Source organism: Peromyscus californicus, unplaced genomic scaffold (genome assembly GCF_007827085.1).
Source record: "Peromyscus californicus insignis strain IS unplaced genomic scaffold, ASM782708v3 Scaffold_7__1_contigs__length_154581171, whole genome shotgun sequence".
NCBI lineage: Eukaryota > Metazoa > Chordata > Mammalia > Rodentia > Cricetidae > Peromyscus > Peromyscus californicus.
The window spans coordinates 92,344,630-92,362,600 of NW_026294595.1; the positions used below are offsets into that span (position 1 = coordinate 92,344,630).

Genomic DNA, 17,971 nt, shown 5'->3' on the forward strand with positions numbered 1-17,971 from the left:
GAGGGCAGGCGTGCGGGACAGGAGTGGAGCGCGAAGCACAGATGGCGCGGGATCCCCCACCCCACCAGGATAGACCCTATTAAAGAGTTCCGACACACTACCCTTTTTCACTTTTATTTTTAAACCAGACATTCTCATCTCCAAGTGTCTCCGTCATTGAGGCATTCAAGGAGACAGGCTTTAGTGAAAACCCCCTTAAAGGGTCTTAGGTGATGCCCGAAGGAGCATCGTGTCTGGGAACCCTCAGGAGGAGCGCCTCCAGCCCCCGTGGCGCAAGAGCCTAAGCGCTGAGCCCGAGTACGCCAAGGCTGCGTGGGTGGAGACCTATTTTTCTGAGAAGTTCCAGGGCTTCTGTGCCCGATCAGTGTCTCCCCCTTCACTTTCAGCCCTCGAGCTGCACGCCAGGCAGCCCGGGGGGGGGGGGGAGGCGGGGGGGGGAGGCAGGGGGGGAGGCGGGGGGGGGGCGGAGAGAGGAACCCGTGTCGTCTTCCCCCCTTTGCCCCCCTCCGCTTCCTGCCCCGACTCCTATTGGCCAGGACGATTCCCAGGAATGCGAGCGCCCCTTTAAATGGTCCAGGGCTCCTCTGCCGAGCCAGCCACTGCCCGGACTCAGCCAGCCTCATCGGACTCCTGCAGGCAATCCCGACGGTCCCGCCACCGACTCTCCGGGCGCACCGGCCGCCCCAGCGTCTCCACCAGACTCGGCGTCCTTGTCCTCCGTCCTTGTCCTCTGCTGCACCTTTGCCGCCACTCCCGGCTGCTGCGCCCCGGTGCACACAGGTAAGCCACCGACCGCCGTCGCCGAGCACCTGGCCAGCCACCTCTGGCCCCTAGGAAGCAGACGGTCGAGCGACTCCCTGTCTCCTACTTTTCCGGGTCTACTTGCCCTAACTGTCCCTCATCATGCCCGGTCTAGCCGCTGGAAAGAACTTTCCGGAGCTGGTTCTCTCCAGCCTTAGGGTTCACAAACAATTCCTCCAAGACACCCCCAGATTTCCTCACCTTTTCTCAAAAGTCTCTGACCTTTGCTGTCCGTATCCCCAAGTACATTCTAAAGGGCTGCAAGGGAAAACCCCAAATCACTTTATGCCCTTCTTCGTGGAACGTCACAATCCCCTGCGTCTGGCGCTCTTAGTTTTTACTGGATGCCCTCTGGAAAGTAAATCCTTTTGCCTTTCTTTTCAACACACACACACACACACACACACACACACACACACACACACACACACACACACACCCTGCTGCCCTCCTGGTCTCTGATTCTAACCTCCTGCGCTTCTTGCCACAGGCTCTGTGCTGGGCACAAAGGCTCTACCATGGAGCTGGTCTGGGGACTAGGCGTCCTGTTCCTGTTGCGTATGTGTGGCAGCAATCGCATTCCAGGTGAGTCTCTGTCTCTATGTCTCTCTCTCTATGTCTCTCTGTCTCTCTCTCTGCGTGTGTGTGTGTGTGTGTGTGTGTGTGTGTGTGTGTGTGTGTGTGTGTAGAGGGGGTACAAGACAGCTCAGGTGTACCCCTCCTGTGTTCTCCCTAGGCTGTGTCCTCTGAGCCCTTAGTGCCAGGGTGCAGTTTCTCTCTCTGTGGTCATTCAGCTCTCGGTGACCACCAAGAGTTCTCACTTTGCCCCCTCACAGCCAAGACCTACACCCTTACCCCCAGCCTCGAAAGCTGATTATCTTCTCCCACCCTACAGAGTCTGGGGGAGACAACAGTGTGTTTGACATCTTTGAACTCATTGGAGCTGCCCGCAAGGGCTCCGGCCGCCGACTGGTGAAGGGCCTTGACCAGTCCAGCCCTGCTTTCCGGATTGAAAATGCCAACCTGATTCCCCCTGTGCCTGATGACAAGTTCCAAGACCTACTGGATGCTGTGGGGGCCGACAAAGGCTTCATCTTCCTGGCTTCCTTGAGGCAGATGAAGAAGACTCGTGGCACACTCCTGGCCGTGGAACGGAAAGATCATACTGGCCAGATCTTCAGTGTGGTCTCCAACGGCAAAGCAGGCACCCTGGACCTGAGTCTGAGCCTGCCGGGGAAGCAACAAGTGGTGTCCGTGGAGGAAGCTCTCCTGGCCACTGGCCAGTGGAAGACCATCACTCTGTTTGTGCAAGAAGACAGAGCCCAACTCTACATTGACTGTGAGAAGATGGAGAGCGCTGAGCTGGACGTTCCCATCCAGAGCATCTTTACCAGGGATTTGGCCAGTGTCGCCAGGCTCCGCATCGCAAAGGGAGATGTCAATGACAATTTTCAGGTAAGTCTTCTTACCTGCCACAAGGGCTATGTGGAGATGTCTGTAGACTAAAGTATTCCCAAATACAGGGAGCATCAGACAACCCCAGAGGGCTGGTTAAATCATACACCGCTGCCCCAAACTCCAGGGTTCATTCAGATTTGGTAGGTCAGGTGAGGGGCCTGAGAAATTTCACTTCTAATAAGAAGTTGTAATGATGCAGGGCCTGGGAACCATGCCTTCAAAGCTACCCATTGAGATAAATGGTTTCCCTACTACACTCAGCCTGTTCCAGTATCAGGCACTCCTTGTACACTCTTAGGAAAATAACTTGTATCAAATCACCTACCAGTTTTTTGTTTGTTTGTTTTTTTTAGTTTTTTCGAGACAGGGTTTCTCTGTGCAGCTTTTGCGCCTTTCCTGGATCTCGCTTTGTAGACCAGGCTGGCCTCGAACTCACAGAGATCCGCCTGCCTCTGCCTCCCGAGTGCTGGGATTAAAGGCGTGCGCCACCACCACCCGGCACACCTACCAGTTTTTGAAAAGGATACTTTGTCAGCATTTGAGTCCCTGGGTAGGGTGTTCTGGATGCTTCCAGTCTGGATCCAAGGTAGGAGTAACAGTCTGATCATGTGCTGTTCTGCCTTGTTTTTTTCTTCTTTTTTTCTTTTCTTTTTCTTCCAAGCGTGGCTTTGAACTCCCACATCTTTGACACTAGGGAGTATCAGAGTATCCTATGCTCCAGACTTGGGATCAGATTCCATTTCCTGTGTACCCCAAGCAGTCTGATAACCAGATAACTGGATTCTTTGTAAATTGCTCAAATTGGCAGAAGACACATTAGGATTTTGATGTTGTTTGGCAGTTTACGTCCATGTGATATTCTGGCCGGGTGATCTTAAAACAGTTCTTTTAAACTCACCGCATGCTTTCCCAAGGGGAATGAGACAGGCTGCCCCACCCCCACCCCCAGCATTTTACAGTGTGTGTGTCCTCTGCCCACAGGGGGTGCTGCAGAATGTGAGGTTTGTCTTTGGAACCACCCCAGAAGACATTCTCAGGAACAAAGGCTGCTCCAGCTGTGAGTATCTCCCCCCCACACACACCATGTTTCTGAGATTTGGAGAATTCTGGGGAATTCCACCAAAAACACCCTGATAAATAAGCAGTAGGATTTATACACAACGTCCCAGGGGGGACGTAGTTGAAGTACACAAAAGTGACCCTCAAAGGGTATTCCACACGTGCATGCACCCGATCTACATTCGTCCCTCATCCCAAATGGAATGTCTTGTACAAGAACCTGCAGGGGCTGGGAGACCAGCTGTTGAAGCCTTTCTATTACATGTTGTTTCTCAGCTGCTACCAACGTCCTTCTCACCCTTGACAACAACGTGGTGAATGGTTCCAGTCCTGCTATCCGCACCAACTACATCGGCCACAAAACAAAGGACCTGCAAGCCATCTGTGGCCTCTCCTGTGACGAACTATCCAGCATGGTCCTAGAACTCAGGGGCCTGCGCACCATCGTGACCACACTACAGGACAGCATCCGAAAAGTGGTCAGTGGCCTCTGCTCTCATTTTCCAGCCCATGAAGATCACCATAGGTGGTCCCATGGGAGACTAGACACTCACGAGCATTCTCCCCTTTCAGACCGAAGAGAATAGAGAACTGGCCAGTGAGCTGAGGCGGCCTCCCCTCTGCTTCCACAATGGAGTCCAGTACAAGAACAATGAGGAATGGACTGTAGATAGTTGCACTGAGTGTCACTGTCAGGTAAGGGATACTCACAAACTACAGTAAGAATTGATGGCCTATGTCTCAGGAGATACTCAAGTGACCACACACGTTTTTAAAATATGCCCTGGCCTGCGACCAAAGTGATTTTTTTCTTTAATATGTAATTATAACATCTACAAATTCTTTTTTACCTCCATAGATTCCTTTTTAGCTCTCAGAAGGGTTATCAAAGTCTTAATTATGCACCAGGCTGAGTAGCTAAGAGAACAAACCTACCTAAACATTAGAATAATTTAGCTGCTTTAGTGTTCAAAGACCAAGTATTGAATGTCAGGTACATAAAACCTGCTTAGAGCATTCTTTTTTGACCAGCCCGGATTGGTATTCCGCTCTGGCAAGGAGGTTCTTCTAACACTGTTCAGATCTCTAGCTCACCAGGAAAAACAAAGCTTAAATGCGAAGCACTGATTGCTGAATTTGAGACATAACCTCCGTTAAAGTCCCATTTTTTTCTCTAAAATGTAATAAAGCTGTATCTGCATTTGAGATGCTATGAGATACGAGCTACAAAGTTCATTGATTTCCCTTATACAAATGTGCTGTTCTGTAACTTCCACACCGGACAGAGTAGCAGTTATAAAGAACTTTCCAAAGAATGGAGTGAGAATTCACCCTGCAACTTTGTGACACTGAGGTCTGCAGATCCAGCAGAGACATCCCTCCTATAAAAACTGCTCTGTTAGAACACTTACTGCCCTGACTGAGTCCTGGCTTATCATGGAAATGTCACAGAAAGCTCCTCTTTGCAATATGCTTGGTAACATATTTCCCTCTCCTTCACTTGCCCTGCAGAACTCAGTCACCATCTGCAAAAAGGTGTCCTGCCCCATCATGCCCTGCTCCAATGCCACAGTTCCTGATGGAGAATGCTGCCCACGGTGTTGGCGTAAGTTCCTAAAGTGACATAACCATTCTTCAGTGGCTAGCTCAGTTTGGGGGCATCCTGACAGCTGGGCTCAGCACTGGAGCCCAGCCCCTCCCAGCTCCAGCAGACTTTTCCAGGCAGATTCTTGCAGAGTGGATTTAGGTAACTAAAAGCTAGTCTATTTGAACAGAGCCCAGACCTCCATGGTGACCAAACCTTAACCTTCCATCTGGATTATGGCATAGGCAATGATCTTGATGGAGTTTATGGGTTCTAGTGTTATGCTGTGAGGAGAAGAGTTGAATATGGCAGTAGTCTTAAGCTGGTTGCTTTTAGAAATTCATCTTTTTGTTAGAGAAAATTATCCACCGGAGAATTTATAGAAACTGGTATAAGCATTGGACTGAGGGTTGAAAAGCCACCTGTTTTATCTGCAGTGTTAGGAGGCCTAAGAGATTAGGATCTGTTGAAGTTCCAGGGTAATAAAAGAAATCAGCTACTATACTGCTGTGAGACATTCTGCCTCTGGGGCTTGTTGCCAGTATAACCACTTGGTTGGGGAGCTATTTTAATGCAGAAAGTGCAAGTCATAAAAGTGACTCATCGCAGATCAGAGAGAAATCAGGGGTGTCGAATTGCCCTTTACTCACACACACAGAGTTACACACATGAGCCATGGGTCAGAATAATCAATCTCATGGGAGCAATTTTGGCACAACAATGTTTTTCTGTATTATCTCTTTCTGTCCAACATCTGTCTGAGGTGTGAGTTACAGGGAACAAAGCCAGCTGAGAGCTAGCAGAGCTGTGAGCCTAAATTAGGGTTTGCTAGGAAGACTTTCAACTGATGACAAATGAAAATGGCAGCTCCCTCTCTTCTGATAGACACATGTCATTGTCACACGTGTCTAAGCAGATGGTAAAGAAGCATATTCTCCTCTTGTGAAAAGTATGAAAGCACCAGACCACACAAAAGCCTGTGAAATGATGAGCTCCTCTCTCATTATGACTTGAGTAGCCAAGCATCTGGTGTACACATAAATGTCAACAACTTCTATTTGTTAATCATGCTTCCATAAAGCTAGAAGTATGAAGAAAAGAAGGATTTTAAAAAGAAACCCATTGCTTTGCAACCTCAGGCAATGAAGGGCCCTGAACGGAGCCCTCTAAAGAGCAGTTTATCCTAGATACAGGTGCCAAACGAGCCTGTTTCTTCCCACAGCCAGCGACTCTGCTGATGACGGCTGGTCCCCCTGGTCTGAGTGGACTTCCTGCTCGGCAACGTGTGGCAATGGAATTCAGCAACGTGGTCGCTCCTGTGACAGCCTCAACAACAGATGTGAGGGCTCTTCAGTACAGACGAGGACCTGCCACATTCAGGAGTGTGACAAGAGATGTAAGCACCAAGGCCGCGAAGGGGTGGCAATCTCACTTCTTAATGCTGTCACCTCCAAGAGCAACTCCACAGCAAGGAGCTGAGGGCACAGGTTCTGGGCTTGGGATCTGAGCCACAATTACACTCCTAATCTCTGCACTCCTGAGAATGACCTTCCCTCCCCTAGCTTCCTCCGCATCTATTACATGGGAACAATAACCATTCTTGATAAAGTTTTATTAGGCATTTTCTCTAGATAAGGCACATGAAACAATTAGAATAGAGCTTGGTTCTTGGCCAGTAGCCTATAAATGTTGAGCTATTGACATCAGCTCACACAGACAGCTAAATACCATCTTTCCTGTGCTAGTTTTTCCACTGACATTGGCATGTGGCCATAGTTTCTACTGCACACTTGTTTAGTGGCCATTGACTACTTGCTAGAATTATTGGTGTCTGAGACTTTCTTTGTGGCCCTCTCCAGGGCAGCACCAGTTGTGACCATCAGATTTACCTTTCAGTTAAGCAGGATGGTGGCTGGAGTCACTGGTCCCCATGGTCGTCTTGTTCCGTGACCTGTGGTGATGGTGTTATCACAAGGATCCGGCTCTGCAACTCTCCCAGCCCCCAGATGAACGGGAAGCCCTGTGAGGGTGAAGCTCGGGAGACCAAAGCCTGCAAGAAAGATGCCTGCCCAAGTAAGTGTGGGCCTGACCCAGGGACATATGGGAGGCGGCTCTGCCCAGCTGGTCGCCTCCTATCTGTGGCCTCCAGCTCAGTGGGCTGTGGAGCATGGGAGCCCACTCACTAGAGAAACAAACAGCAACCAAGTCCTGCTTGCTCAGCAGCTTCTTTTAATGAAAAACAGAAAGAAAACCATTTCAGCCATCCCCAGTTCCCAAACATTCTCCCCATGGGCTGGGTTCGAAGGCATTTCTGATAGGCTCAGGACAGGTTTCTGGGACAGCTAAGGCACCTGAAAACTGGATTTTTACATGTGACTCATTTTCTTACAGTCAATGGAGGCTGGGGTCCCTGGTCACTGTGGGACATCTGCTCTGTCACCTGTGGCGGAGGCGTGCAGAGACGCAGCCGGCTCTGTAACAACCCCACACCCCAGTTCGGGGGCAAAGACTGTGTTGGTGATGTGACTGAAAATCAAGTTTGCAACAAGCAAGACTGTCCAATTGGTAAGCTGTGAAGCCACCCTGGGAGCTTTCTGTTTTATGAATGTCACAGTCAGTATTTACCAGGGGGGAGGGAGGCTGTTCGGCTTTGACTGGTCCTGGTCGTCTGATTACTCTAAGATGTGGGTGGACCATTGCCAGTAGCAGAGGCCCTACAATGTCTCATTCTGTATCATTTTAAGTAGCACATGGCAGTGACGGCAACTTAGACCCAACCATTTCCCTGTCTCTTACCTCATCTCAGATGGATGCCTGTCCAACCCCTGCTTTGCTGGTGCCAAGTGTACCAGCTATCCTGATGGTAGCTGGAAATGTGGTGCCTGTCCTCCTGGCTACAGTGGAAATGGCATCCAGTGCAAGGATGTTGACGAGGTACGCAACCAATGGCTCTAAGTGATCAGAACGGAGAAAGCAGCTAACCCGGCTCAGGGCCCTTCCTTAAGACGGCATTTGCCAAGTGTTAAGCAAAATCGCATTTCATCCACAGTGCAAAGAAGTGCCCGACGCCTGCTTCAATCACAATGGAGAACACCGGTGTGAGAACACAGACCCTGGCTACAACTGCCTGCCCTGCCCACCACGATTCACTGGCTCACAGCCCTTTGGCCGAGGTGTCGAACATGCCATGGCCAACAAACAGGTAGAGTAGAGAAGTGGGCCAGAGTAGAAGAGGGCTGTCCTCGACCCAACAACTGACGGACAGAGGGGGCACTGCATGCACAGTGGGCAGCCAACGTATTTGAAAATGTGGGGCCGAGAGAAGCTGTGACCGGGTGGGCTTGCACATGCCATGTTTTACAAGCTGAGCAGCTCCAAGAAAATTCAGTGTAAAACAGCATTTGCCAGTAGCCTGGATATACTCAGAGAGAGTGGAGAGGGATGGAGGAATCCCACCTTTCTCCTAACGGGGCCGCTGTCTGCGCCAGGATGGGAGGGATCTGGACTCTCTGGTGTCTTGGGGCTTTCGAACATTCTCTGATAGTGTTGGGACGCTGTACCCTCAGGTGTGCAAGCCACGAAACCCCTGCACGGATGGGACGCACGACTGCAACAAGAATGCCAAGTGCAACTACCTGGGCCACTACAGCGACCCCATGTACCGCTGTGAGTGCAAGCCTGGCTACGCAGGCAACGGCATCATCTGTGGAGAGGACACAGACCTCGACGGCTGGCCTAACGAGAACCTGGTGTGTGTGGCCAACGCAACCTACCACTGCAAAAAGGTACGGCCAGCCGCCCTCAAGGGCTCCCCTCTCGGGAGTGTGCCAAGGAATTCTGAGTGTTGGAAAACTGAAAACGAAACAAAGATTAAATCTCCCAGACACAGAAGGGCATTGACACCCATTAGCATGGAGTCATTTTGGTGCCAAGATCTTGAATGAGACAGGATGTATGAAGCCTAGAGCATTTATACAGACTCCACAAGAGCAACCTCCCAAAGTACCTTTCGTGGCTTCACCTTGACATAAAAGCATGCCTGCCCCTGAGCTTCCTATTAGGCTGTCCCAGTGTGGCCCTCCAGGTATGTGCCAATGCTAACTGTCGCTGTCACGTGTGTCTCCTTCTTCTTAGGACAACTGCCCCAACCTTCCCAACTCGGGGCAGGAAGACTATGACAGAGATGGGATCGGCGATGCCTGTGATGACGATGACGACAACGACAAGATCCCGGATGACAGGGTAGGGACATCATGCTCTCTATCCCCCCTTCATCCCGAGACACTAGGATGTGCAGGCATTGCAGAGTGATAGCAAAAACATACCAAACCGATCTGCAGGACAATTAGAAACTGGTCACTGTGTCTCCATCGTTTGAGGACACAGATGTTGCTTAAAGGATTGTTAGAGTTTCATTTTTCATCACAGCCTCCCCCAGTTTGAGAAATCACAGCAAATACACTTAGCATTCTGCTTCCCAGATTCAATTCAGATGTAATGTCTAAATGCATGTGTTTTTATAATGAGAGCTGAGACGATGAAGTTATGTCCTGTATCTCTCTTAATTGTAACCAAAAAGAATCCAGTTTTTATCCATCAAGTCTTCCTGTCTTGGTATTTTACTTCCGCTGAATACTCAGTGTATTGACCAAGTACAAGGTAACTGCTGCAGACCTTTGAGGGTTTATAACACTGTGTATCAGGCTGAAGGCATCAGCTGGTCTCCCAGGCAGCATCAGAGAGCGTCCATTTCTCCTCTTTGCAGGACAACTGCCCATTCCATTACAACCCGGCCCAGTATGACTACGACAGAGATGACGTGGGAGACCGCTGTGACAACTGCCCTTACAACCACAACCCTGACCAGGCAGACACAGACAACAACGGAGAGGGAGATGCCTGTGCTGTGGACATCGACGGAGATGGTAAGGCATCCCCTGGCTTGACAGCCTGAAGAGACCGTGACAGGCACAGCGTACTTGGTGGCTGTTACTGAGTGATTTAGTTGAAATGTATGGGGCTGCAGGACTCAGCTCCCATCTACACCCCCTCCACAGGAATCCTCAATGAGCGAGACAACTGCCAGTATGTTTACAATGTGGACCAGAGGGACACTGACATGGATGGGGTTGGAGATCAGTGTGACAACTGCCCCCTGGAACACAATCCAGACCAGGTAGGTGGACTCCTTTCAGAATCTCTCGGTGAGGTACTGTGTCTCCTCTCTATGCCTTTAAAACAGTGAGTTCAAGGGACGTCGAACTCTCCCATTACTGGGGTTCCCAGCACAGCCAGAGACATCTGCAAAGTGTACCTGTAAAGTTTGCCTGATAATGAGCCCTTGGCAAACTCTCCCAGAGATTAGTGTGGAAACCCTGTGACCTCAGTCCTGTTTGCTGCCGCCATTAAGACAAATGCAGAGATGGACAGTTCTACAGTCCTGTCCGACGCGTGTGAGACAGAGGAAGGCAGTGTCCAGAAGCGAAGTGTACACCTGTGTCATGGCTAGCAACAGAGTCTGCCAGGAAATCAGGAAGCTAAAATACTTCTCAAAGCTGGAGAATTTCTCCCATTCTCCCAGTGAGCCCAGCCTCGTGGGCTCCTCCCGGCACAAGCCGTGGGTGCTACCGATGATGCACATGCGTGTAAACACATGGGTTCCCAGTGGAGTGTTTCCCTTCGTATCACTGCGCATCCATCGTGTCTAGGGAAAAAGTACAGCAGGTTTTCCGTTTCCTAAAATGATGCTTCTGAAAGGTTAAGCAATCCGAAATTTGAACAGAACTTTAAGGATTAGAGAAATGAGAACTGAAGTTTCTCCTAATTAGGAAGTTATATCATGCTAAAAGTAAGATGACTTAAAGCCATCATCATAGGAAACCCCGAGGGCCTGTATTCTCTGCTGGCCACGTGGCACTGAGATGGCCTGCTCTGAGTTCGGGTCTACCAGACATTAAACATCTGAAATAGCAGTTAACCTCACTGAGCGGATTTCTGATTCCTCAGATTAGAATAAATTTTATAAGCAAATTCAATCATCATATAAAAATCTCAAAAGCAAAGAGTATAAATAGTGTCAAGGAAGCATCCAGTTTTTATAGAAATGGTCCCTAAGCACCCACACATACTGAACGCTATGGACTCTGGGAAAAGTCTGCTTCAAAAAAATTTAGAGTTTGACTTTATCCAACAGATGAAATCTTTATGGAGTACATGTAGAAAGCCAAAAGCCGCAAAAACAAAAAAGTAATTAATGTCACATACATATTATGCAGACAGTCTGCACAGACCACTGCCATGACTCAAGGCCTGGAGTAGAAGTTGGCCTGTCAATGTTTGCTTTTGATGTCAATAGGAAATTACAAAATGTACATTAAGATATAAACAATAAACATTGCATTCCCTCGAGTGATTTAAAAATAACTCTGTGTTAAGCTCTCTTCTCAATTTTCATGTAAAAATAAGGATCAAGGTAAAACCCTCTTTAAAACTTGGTGTGTCTTTCTGTGGTAATAGAGAAGCAAGCATGAGTCCCGCATCCATGTCCAATGCGGAGAATGTTCCCTCCCCAGGGCATTAATGTTCCCTTTACCCTGGTGTCTGTTGTTTGACTCACCCGCCGTTGATGCCTCTCTTCCAGCTGGACTCTGACTCCGACCGCATAGGGGACACCTGTGACAACAATCAGGACATCGATGAGGATGGCCATCAGAACAATATGGACAACTGTCCCTACGTGCCTAACGCCAACCAGGCCGACCATGATAAAGACGGCAAAGGGGACGCCTGCGACCATGATGACGACAATGACGGCATTCCAGATGACAGGGACAATTGCAGACTGGTGCCCAACCCCGACCAGAAGGACTCTGATGGTGAGTCACCGTGGCCAGTACCGAATAGCATAACTGACACCTTAGCTGTCCAGACACAAGAAATGAAAACGGAGCATCTGAGAGGACAAAGGAACAAAACACCAGTATTTACGAGATCGTGACTTGGTGACACACTCATAATAGCATTTCAGAATTTCACGGAACTTTTGCCTTCTTTGACCTTAGGTGATGGCCGAGGAGATGCCTGCAAAGACGACTTTGATCATGACAACGTGCCAGACATTGATGACATCTGTCCTGAGAATGTTGACATCAGTGAAACCGATTTCCGCCGGTTCCAGATGATTCCTCTAGATCCCAAAGGGACCTCCCAAAATGACCCTAACTGGGTTGTACGCCATCAGGGCAAAGAACTCGTCCAGACTGTAAACTGTGATCCTGGTCTTGCTGTAGGTGAGTAGTGAGTTCCTTAGATCCAGAGGGGTACACTGGAAGGAGGTAAATATGAATCATGACCGTTGAACCTTTAATCCGACTCTGCCCTTGCCTTCCAGGCTATGACGAGTTTAATGCCGTGGACTTCAGTGGTACCTTCTTCATTAACACCGAGAGGGACGACGACTATGCCGGCTTTGTGTTCGGCTACCAGTCCAGCAGCCGCTTCTACGTTGTGATGTGGAAACAAGTCACTCAATCCTACTGGGACACCAACCCCACCAGGGCTCAGGGATATTCGGGCCTGTCTGTAAAGGTTGTGAATTCCACCACAGGACCTGGCGAGCACCTGCGCAATGCTCTGTGGCACACAGGAAACACCCCTGGCCAGGTAAGAAGCTGCATCATCTAGAAGGGAGAGTTGATGGGCCCTTGGGGAGTACTGGAGACAGTCGGCACTAGGGAGTCTTGGCTGTCAAGTTCCCAGCATTACCAACCGTGGTACAAAACCATAGTGTGCTAGAAGCAAGTGGGCTCTGACCAAGAGTTCCCCTTTAAACCCTCAGGCAGCTCCAGCCACTTCAAACAAAACCCTCCCTTCCCTTTCCTTCTCTCTGCTTCATAGTCACTGAGTGGCACACAGTAAGTGAGAGATGCCTTGGGGAAAATCCATACTGCCCCTTCTCCAAATACAGGTCGACTCGGTGCCTTTTAAGCAGTTTCTTGTGGAATGAAATAGGAATCTTCAGAGGGAGCTGTGTTTCAACCTTTTCTGGCCCTTTTCCTTCAGGTGCGCACCCTGTGGCATGACCCCCGTCACATAGGCTGGAAGGATTTCACTGCTTACAGATGGCGTCTCAGCCACAGGCCAAAGACAGGTTACATCAGGTAAGATTGCAATGATTGAATTTCACTGTAGTCACACCGAATAGGCTCAAAGGATAAGACCAGGAAGTAACAGTCTCATGAATGAGATTTTTTTTTTTTTTTTTTCTGTGCAGAGTGGTGATGTATGAAGGAAAGAAAATCATGGCCGACTCAGGACCCATCTATGATAAAACCTACGCTGGTGGTAGACTAGGTCTATTTGTCTTCTCTCAAGAAATGGTCTTCTTCTCAGACATGAAATACGAATGTCGAGGTAGGAGCAACACTGTGATGACTGTACAGTTGACATGTCCACAGATCAACAAGGCTAACCATGTCGGGGAGAGAGCGAGTCACTTCTGTTTTGCTTTTGAGGATACAATGCTAAACAGGAAGTAATGTCGATAGAATCCTGGATAGGAGCTAGCCCAGCTTGTCTCTGAACTCTTCCCACACAGGTCAGAGGCAGACAGTAAGCAAGTAGCTACCAACATTAGACCTTACTGGTAACACTTTAAAGTTCTGTGTGCTTACATACCTCGCACTTGGCTTATGATGTTCTTCATGCCATCAAACACAAACTGTTCTTCCCAAGACCAGGCACAGAGAGTATTGATTTTCACTAATAACCTTAGCTTGATTGCCTCCCTTTTCCCCACCACACGATTACTTAAACTCTGAGCCTAGCATTGGACCTACCACAGAGTAAGTTCTTAGTACATATTTACTGAGTCCCACGTCTGCACGCTCAAAGGCATTGGGTATTAAGATCAAAGACATCAAGAGTAAAGTCTCACTAACATGGCTGCCTAAACATGACCTAAACAAGGATGACACCACGAGACATGCTAATCTGGATGGGGTAGGGAGGCTCATGATTCTGTCCCTGTCAAAGCTAGAAGTTAGCCCTGAGTTGTTAGTCTGATGATTAATACTAAGATGACTGTATGCCTGTTGACTTCGTTTTCATTTATGTATATCTTTGTTCATTTAACAGATTCCTAATCATTAGCTGTCCATCACAACCAGCGCGGGCACTGCACCTTCCGGAACCAAGGGCTAGAGAAAACCCCCCTGCCAGGATCACTTCTCCTTGCCTACCTTGCTTCTCTTCTTGCATAGTGCAGACTTCTAGAGCACGTGACCTGCCTCAAGAAAATGCAGTCTTCAAACCCAGACTCAGCACTCTCGGCCTTTAATGAATGAGAACGCATCTTCCAAGAACGTGAAGAATTACTTTGGTTTGCTTTTGTGAAAGCAAAAGTGTCTATTTACTTCCCGCTGTGAAGGTGCCCGCTCCACTCTGCCTTACTCACAGAGCCCAGGGTTTCTGTGAGGCCATCTCTGCGCAGCACACTCAGAAGCATTTTCAGGCATGTCAGAGAAAGAAGGACTCACTAGAACTCGGCACCAAACCCCCCCTGACGTAGGTCCTCAGGAGTGGGGAAGCAGGAGCACTAGGGAGGATGCATACCCAAGAGATAATTGTGTGAAGAAAATATGGAGGAGCTGTTACTTGTTCGGTACTAAATCATTTTCAGAGGACAGAAAGACTTGTTGCATTTCCTCATGCTGGCTCGTGTGAGCTAACCCAGCCATCGATGAAAGCCTGGCTTCTGGACTTCCTCCCTTTGGGCGCTTCTCATGCGTCACCTGCAGTGGCCAGGGTAAGGGTCAGAAGTGTAAGGCAGTGCTGGCTGCCGTTGGCTGGTAACGCTGGAACTGTTGGTTTATTCTGCACCTACAATGTGCAGATTTAGCAGGAGCACAGGAGACCATCTCAGTGAGCTCTAGCTGCCTCTGCAGGGGGGGCAGCACGCCTTTATTTTATGGTTAGAAAGGCACAAAATTTCTATCGACCTAACTAAAACATTCCTTTTCCTTTTTTCTTTTTTTTCCCCTCAGTTACCATGGAGTTTTCCAATTCTCTTCTGGTTTTTGTGTAACAAACGCTTTAGCAATGTAATATATTTATATTTTTTTTTCTCCCTATTCTGGAGGACCCGTCTGAAGGATTGTTACTGAAACAGGAAGTGTGGGGCTATCTCAATCATCCTCATAGTGAGTCTTTATGACTGTAAGACTGTAAATACCGATTATTTATTAACCCTGTTCTACCTGGAATTAGATTGCATATGGCAAATGTTTGCGAGTAGGTAACTGAGCAGCTCAGCAAACCTCTCCAAAGCCAGTGTGCGGAAAGCCAGCAGAAGCCGCCACTTTTCACTTTGGGGCTTAGAGTGAATGACTTGGACTCCTTGGGCTTTTCTCCCTTCGTTTCCTCTGTCTTTTCAAGTGGAATTAGGTGGCTGCCCGTTTGCACGTGTTTCTCCTTGTAAAGGAAGCCATGAACACTCTAAGGCTGGTCCACGCCACCCCTTGTGCCTGTTTCCAGGGAGAAGAAAACATAATCACCTTTCTCTTTTCTTTTTTCTTTTTTTTTTCATTTTCCCAAATGAGACAAAGGTGGAACTTATATACAAATATTACCTCATTTGTTGTGTGACTGAGTAAAGAATTTTGGATCAAGTAGAAAGAGTTTAAGTGTCAATAAACTTAAAACTACTGTCGTGTCTAAGTCGGTGTTGTACATAGCATAAAAATCCTTTGCAGAAGATGATCCCAATAAAGAAATAGCTTTGAAATGTTAAATACAACTTCTTAAAGTTCTGGTTTTGGTCTATCATCTTGTATACCATTGGTTTATTTTTTTAAATTATTTTTTTCGCATTGCCATTGGAATAGAGATCTCAGACTATGTAGATACGCTATTTAAATAATTTATCAGGAAATACTGTCTGTAGAGTTAGTATTTCTATTTTTATATGTTTGCACACTGAATTGAAGAAATGTTGGTTTTTCTTGTTTTGTTTTAGTTTGTTTCTTCGTTTTTGTTTTGGCTTTTTACTTCCCAGTTTTTACTATTTGCAATACCCTTTTTTTCTAGGAACATGCTTTTTTGTACACATTTTTATCCATTTTACATTCTAAAGCAGTGTAACTTGTATATTACTGTTTCTTATGTACAAGGAACAACAATAAATCATATGGAAATTTATATTTATACTTACGGTGTCCGTGTTTGTTTTGATCTTTACTGTTTGGCTATCATGAGGTGTGGGCAAAAGCCATTCCTAAACCATAGCACATATGCAGCGTGGCAGGAAACAGCATTCATGGTTGCTGTATGATTGACAGACACTAGACTCAGAAGACACGTTTGCTAGATTTTTTGAAAGAGACACAAAGCATAAGTCTGCCATGTGAAAACCTTAAAATAAAAATGACCCCTGAGTCACCAGTCCCCAAAGAAAATATTACATATTTTATTAATATTGGGTGTCTTGTGTTGAATCCTCCAAGTCCAGTCCTGTCTCTAAAGGAACAGTGGTGACAAAGGAAAGGACAGCTGTGAGGACATGTGACTTCTCCTGACCTTAAGTGATGGCAGCAGGGTCACAGAACAGCAGCTCTCAGAGAAGTGTGAGGGGGGAGCTGGCCTGGACTCAGCCAAGTGCTCAAGACAACAGTTTGGAGAATACACACTCTGGGTCAAAAACAGATAGATAGTAAAGCAATGCAAAACGGGCTGGAGGGATGACCCAGCAGGTAAGAGGGCTGAAGTACCTGCTGCTCTTCAAGAGGACCCTAATCACAGCATCCCATGTGGGCAGCTCACTATCTCCTGTAACACTGCTTCCAGGGGATCTGATGCCCTCTATGCCCTCTTCTGGCCTTTGTAGGCACCTGCACACATGCATACACACACACACACACACACACACACACACACACACACACACACACACACACACACATCATTTTGATCATTTTGTTACAGCAATGCAAATTTTGGAAGGTATGTATGTGAGCGTGAAATTATTTAGTGACAAGAATGCTATCCTGTTCAAATGCTAAGCAGAATTTAAGTCTTGGGTGGATTAACCATGGATGTGGAAATCCAACTAATTTCTAGTTCTAATAAACAGATCAATGAAGAAATTCTAGCAGATGAAAGATGGCTTTGAGGTCTGGGAAACACTAAAAAAGACGGGCTGTGTGAGGTGGAATCGCCTCCCTGGCCAGCCTTCTCTGCTGTTCTAAAGCCACTGACCTAGGTGGCACAATGACAAATATGAAGTGCCCCTTCACCCTGCAGACCCACGTGACACAATGAGAACTAGGATGTGGTGAGAAAATGTTCTGAAAGTGAAAACTATCTGAAATGTGCCATCAGTTTCTCCCAGATTGCTCCATATGTGGATTCCTGGAGGAGAATTCTATTTAATTTTTAGCAAAATGTTGCAACAAAACTGATGGAGAATGCCAAGATGAGGCAGGAAAAAGTGGCCGGATCAGAGCTTTTAGGCCAGGCTTGTTCCGTTTTACTGTAAGAATGACCTTCAAGTCAGTAGATTACACCAGATTAAAGACTTGTTAAAAACGAGAATTACATCATCAAGATGATAGATTTTGACTCATACAGGAGTTTATTGTCATGTGTTCTGGGACTGTTTGGCTGAAAGGCCATAAACTGGGTCCTGGAGAATTTACAACCAAGGTAGTGTTGGTGGTTTACTAAAGAGTCCTGTCTAGAAAAACTATACTACAACCCCCAAATTCCTTTCTAAAGTGCTCTTGCGCTCTCCTCTCTCTCTCTCTCTCTCTCTCTCTCTCTCTCTCTCTCTCTCTCTCTCTCTCTCTCTCCCCTCTCCCCCCTTCTGCAATTTTTCTTCTTGTTCTGGAGAAAACACCCCAGCTTTACAGGAAGCCAGTATGGTGTGGCGTGGTGTGGTGTGGTGTGGTGGTGTGGTGTGGCTTGGTGTGGTTTTCAATCAGGAGACTGCCTGTTAAATTATACCGTGAATCTTGCTTACGCACCCTTGCCACTTTCAGCTGGCATGCTGTGGAATGATGTTATTCCTTTTAA

General features: G+C 47.6%; 1 protein-coding gene across 1 annotated transcript; it reads left to right on the forward strand.

The window, feature by feature from the left end:
• Positions 1-513: 513 nt before the first annotated feature.
• Positions 514-16,105, forward strand: Thbs1 (thrombospondin 1). Its single transcript, XM_052723537.1, has 22 exons — positions 514-780; positions 1,292-1,386; positions 1,697-2,256; positions 3,241-3,316; positions 3,595-3,797; positions 3,892-4,014; positions 4,831-4,924; positions 6,126-6,299; positions 6,800-6,976; positions 7,295-7,468; positions 7,710-7,837; positions 7,953-8,105; positions 8,470-8,688; positions 9,038-9,145; positions 9,669-9,828; positions 9,961-10,079; positions 11,544-11,778; positions 11,965-12,192; positions 12,294-12,565; positions 12,965-13,062; positions 13,176-13,315; positions 14,039-16,105. The coding sequence occupies exons 1-22, from the start codon at positions 569-571 to the stop codon at positions 14,044-14,046; spliced, it is 3,756 nt and encodes a 1,251-aa protein (XP_052579497.1). The 5' UTR covers positions 514-568; the 3' UTR covers positions 14,047-16,105.
• The last annotated feature ends 1,866 nt before the right edge of the window (positions 16,106-17,971 follow it).

Excerpts from the sequence above, each read along its gene's own strand:
- Thbs1 (XM_052723537.1), top strand. The coding sequence starts at position 569 with ATGGTCCAGGGCTCCTCTGCCGAGCCAGCCACTGCCCGGACTCAGCCA. Across the intron at positions 781-1,291 it reads CTGCGCCCCGGTGCACACAG|GCTCTGTGCTGGGCACAAAG; the intron begins GTAAGCCACCGA and ends TTCTTGCCACAG. Across the intron at positions 2,257-3,240 it reads ATGTCAATGACAATTTTCAG|GGGGTGCTGCAGAATGTGAG; the intron begins GTAAGTCTTCTT and ends CTCTGCCCACAG.